Source organism: Vicia villosa, unplaced genomic scaffold, assembly GCF_029867415.1.
Source record: "Vicia villosa cultivar HV-30 ecotype Madison, WI unplaced genomic scaffold, Vvil1.0 ctg.000009F_1_1_3, whole genome shotgun sequence".
Classification (NCBI taxonomy): Eukaryota; Viridiplantae; Streptophyta; class Magnoliopsida; order Fabales; family Fabaceae; genus Vicia; species Vicia villosa.
In genome coordinates this window covers 525,711-529,853 of record NW_026704939.1, presented here as the reverse complement: position 1 = coordinate 529,853, position 4,143 = coordinate 525,711, and the positions used below count along the sequence as shown (strand labels likewise).

At 36.4% G+C, this 4,143-nt stretch overlaps 1 protein-coding gene across 1 annotated transcript; it reads right to left on the bottom strand.

Annotated features, from left to right (window-relative positions):
• Window positions 1-222: 222 nt before the first annotated feature.
• On the bottom strand, window positions 223-3,891 carry LOC131621563 (squamosa promoter-binding-like protein 9). Its single transcript, XM_058892603.1, has 3 exons — window positions 3,229-3,891; window positions 1,222-1,361; window positions 223-1,089 (listed from the first exon to the last, which is right to left on the bottom strand). Exons 1-3 carry the CDS (start codon window positions 3,552-3,554, stop codon window positions 506-508), a joined length of 1,050 nt encoding a protein of 349 aa, XP_058748586.1. The 5' UTR covers window positions 3,555-3,891; the 3' UTR covers window positions 223-505.
• Window positions 3,892-4,143: the final 252 nt, after the last annotated feature.

Here is a 4,143-nt window from a genome sequence, read left to right as displayed (position 1 = left end):
CAATAACTAAATAAAACTTTTAATTATATTATCATAATTGAACCATAACTATGGCTGCAAATTATGTAGATTTTCAACTTTAAACAATAAACACATGTAATGTACTCATCCAACAACATTGGACATCATAATCAACACATTATCTGTAATCATTTTTCATCTATCTTTATTAGCTAGACATATAGGGATGCAAGAGATGGGATTTTAAGATGATTCATTGCATTCAATACAAACATAAAATAAATTCCCGCTGCAATTCTCGCAATCAGAATGACTACGAATTCAAATCCACATCAAACAATTTCATACAACTTAAAAGCACCATAACTCAGCTGTCTCAGCAAATATTCAAAAAGTGACTGAAAGTTTCACAAATGAAGCAAGGCTAAAAAAGCATTAGTATCAAACTAGCAAAGAACCAAGTATGCCTTAGTTAACTTCTCATTTTTCTGAGTTCCAATAATTGCAAAACATGATATTACAAACCTGACACCAAACAAGTGCATTAAAGTGACCATTGAGAAGATTCATAGGCCCTGGAGTGCTCTACATCCATATAATGCCTCCTTCCCTGCTGCGACAGATCAAGATCACCATGAAGTTGGCTATCGAGAGGCTGCGACATGTGACCTAGACCAATATCAGGGACAACCTCGTGTGAAAGGCTACTAGCATCAATGTCCTTGAAATAACATGAAGTGTTTGGAAGTTGATGCATGGCTACACCTTGAGAAGATGTAGCTAGTTGTGTCATGGGTGGTGTCTCGTTGAAATTCAGCATGTTATTCAATCCAAGACTTGGTTCTGTGTTTCTAGAACCCCATGTTTGATTTGACAGAAGAGAGAGAGCACAGCTTGAATCTGTGACTCCGGTGTAACTTTCCTCGGAAGGATGCCTGGCACCAGGGAAGCTTGTCCCACCCACCGAACCTTCCAAGAAAAAGTTGTCAGATGGCGACTCCGAGTTTCCCGGCCAAGACCAACCGAGTGGTGAGGTTTGATTTCCAGATGATTGAAGTGAATTTCTCAGGCTAAGTTTCGGGTGTGAAGCGAATTCCATCAGGAAGCTGCCACCTCCGCCGCTGTTATCTGTAGAGAAAAGTGTCAAGTTTTTAAATTGTTTAGCATGTCAGAAATATAGTACAAGTTGGAAAATCACCAATAGAACAAAAACTGATAGTAGATGGATTTAAAATTGAAATTTTACTGATAGTTTCTAACCAAAAACAGATGAAGAAAATCGCGTAAAATGTGAGGATAAGAGAGAGCTGGGTGGGGGCTTTCTGCGACGCTCATTATGACCAGCTAGTCGTCTGCGGCAACTTCTTTTTCCTTGATCAAACTCAGCAAGCTGATGAAATCTGAAAAAGGCTATGAAAAATGATTATAGTATTTCTAAATAATAATCATTTGTTGAAGAAAGATGAATGAGCACAAACATACCCAAAGGTTAAGACTTCAGAAATGTTAACATGACAAGTCTATTGCTAACTAGCATCACATAACATGCTGATGTTGTTGTTACCTAAAAAGTTGGATTCGCTTGGAAGAATATTTTATTTCTCATTAAATACAAATGCAAATGAGACAGAAATCCTAAACAGTATATCATCAGAATAAATGCTAAGAATTAGATTCTTAAAATTTCCAAACATCGTACCTCAGACGCACATTATGGAACATAACATGCACTTTAACTACTACAGATCAGAGGACGAGGAGTGATATTTCATTCAGAAAACCATTTCCAACTCGGGATGAGCCATAATCCCAAAAAGACAGAAAGATAATGTTTGAATAAACAGCTTACTTATTATTCGCTTATAACAAAAGGTAAAACAAAGTCAAATTGTTTTCACATTAGCTATAAGTTGTTTTTAACTATCATAAGCTAATATGTTCAAAACAGCTTATGAACAAGTCATGAATTTTTCCAAACAGTCTTGAAAGTGTTTATATTAGTAGATAAACTCAAATAAACAAATCCAAATTACATTTGGAACAAATACCAGAAAGAAAGCTATCAAAAGTACATATAGGAATCACATACACATATTGATAGACCATGATCTTCAAATCTCAGTCAGATAACCATCCACCTCGAAAAATACACTATTCTTAAAATTGAACACTCCCTTACAATGTTCAGTAGCATGCTCTACCACACCACTAAGTCAAACAAAGGAAAGTACACAAGATAAAGCTAGAATTGTATAACAGAACAGCAATGCATAATTACAAAACCAAAGCAAGAGACCTGGATTACATTATCCAACTACACCAATAGTACTCATTCTCAACAAGGTGCTAACAAATCAATTGTACACTATGCATGCACACTAACATGAGCTAGCATGACATAACTTGTGTATGACCATGTCACAGCAAAAGAGTATTTTTCCATCTTTGTTGCCCCTCAGTCGAGGCTAAGCGGGGCAAACTTCGAGTTCCCATAGGCGAGGCCAATGTTCTGTTAACCTCAAGCCCGCGCCACTGCGGCTATAAGGTATTGTCCACTCGCAAACTTTTTCCTTTAGAAAAGCGCCATGTTAAATTGAGGAGTGTGAGTGTTGTATATATAAACTACCCTTATGTGGGGACTATTTTGGCCAGCCCAAAACACTTTCTTTACCAATGACCACACAATAGAACGGTGCAGCCACTCGCAAACTCCCATTAGCATATAATTATCATTAAGCATGCTTAAGAACCCTGGGTTCATTTAGATCAACAAAGGAACTACTCTTGCAATACAAATCAAACATGTTTACATGATCAAACAATTTGATTTATATAACTAATTACTAATTGAGTATATACCTAACACAAACAACTAGATGCAAGAATCAATTAGTAATTTTAAAACATAAAAAGAAGAATCAAATTCCCTGAAAAGGAAAACACTATTCACTATTCAAATAAGCAGTTTAAAGCTAAGACAGGAAAAAAGCAAAGTACACCCCAAACACATTCAACACAACCCAAACTTGGACAAAAGCAACAGCACAATCAAAAGTTCTAACAACACAAACAAGCAAAGAATATTATTGTTGTATTAAAAGCTACTATAGATAAACCGACCAAACAGGATAACATATGATATATCAAACATTCAATAAAACCTGGAGAATGAATAAATAAATAAATATTAAACAAATAAAATAAAATGACCCTAATAACCCTACCATAAGAAAAAGAATGAGTTAGGTTAGAAAGGTAAAAAAAGACCTGCTACACTGTTGACAAAACCTTTGTTGGAGACCAGAAACAGTAACAGTAGGGGACTTAGAGTGCATGCTACAAACTTTGTGTCTAGAATAGTAAGCTTTAGCATCACTCAGATCTACTTTACAGCCCTCAACTTGACACCTAGGAGGTTGAGAGTGTTGAGCTGAACCACCTCTTCCTTTCTTGGAGCCACTAGAAGAAGAAACATTAGCATTGGCATTGGCAATAGAGGAGTTTGCAAGAGATGAATCCTCAAAATAGATTCTTTGGCCAAACTTCAAGCCATTTAGAGAGGACTCTTCTGAAGAAGAGTTTTCTGAATCCATTGGTGTGTGTGGTTTGGTAGTGAGTAATGAGAAACTAGATTGTATTCATTGGTGTAGATGATGATAAATGAGAGTGAGAGAGTGGGGGTCTAGTGTAGGGGTTGGTGGTTGTTTAATAAATTTGAGTTTGAGAGATGAAAGTGAAAAAGTAAAGTTGAAGACAAAAGAGGAGATGGAAGAAAGGAGAGACTTGACGTTGGGCCATGTTGTTGCCAGAGGCCAGTTCAGTGCATTGCAGCGTATGGTACACTCAGAACAAGAGACTAGTGTTGATTGTTGTAGTGTAGTGTTTTGTGTTTGTGGAGTCCCAGAAACAAAAGAAAATTAAATAATGAAAGGAAGTAAAGCATGAGAGAGTACCCTTTTTCATTTCTCTCACATTAACTATTACAGGCCCAAACAAGTTTAACTGTTCTCTTTGTGCCAACTTTTGGTAAATTTTAGTTATCTTTTTTATACCTTACCTACCCCTACTCCCCTAACCCACAAACATGACTAAAACCAAACCATGCTGTCCTAATACTAATGGTGTATTTCAAATGTATTTGTCCAAGAATTATTCTTAAACTAAGCTCAAATTTTGCCAGTA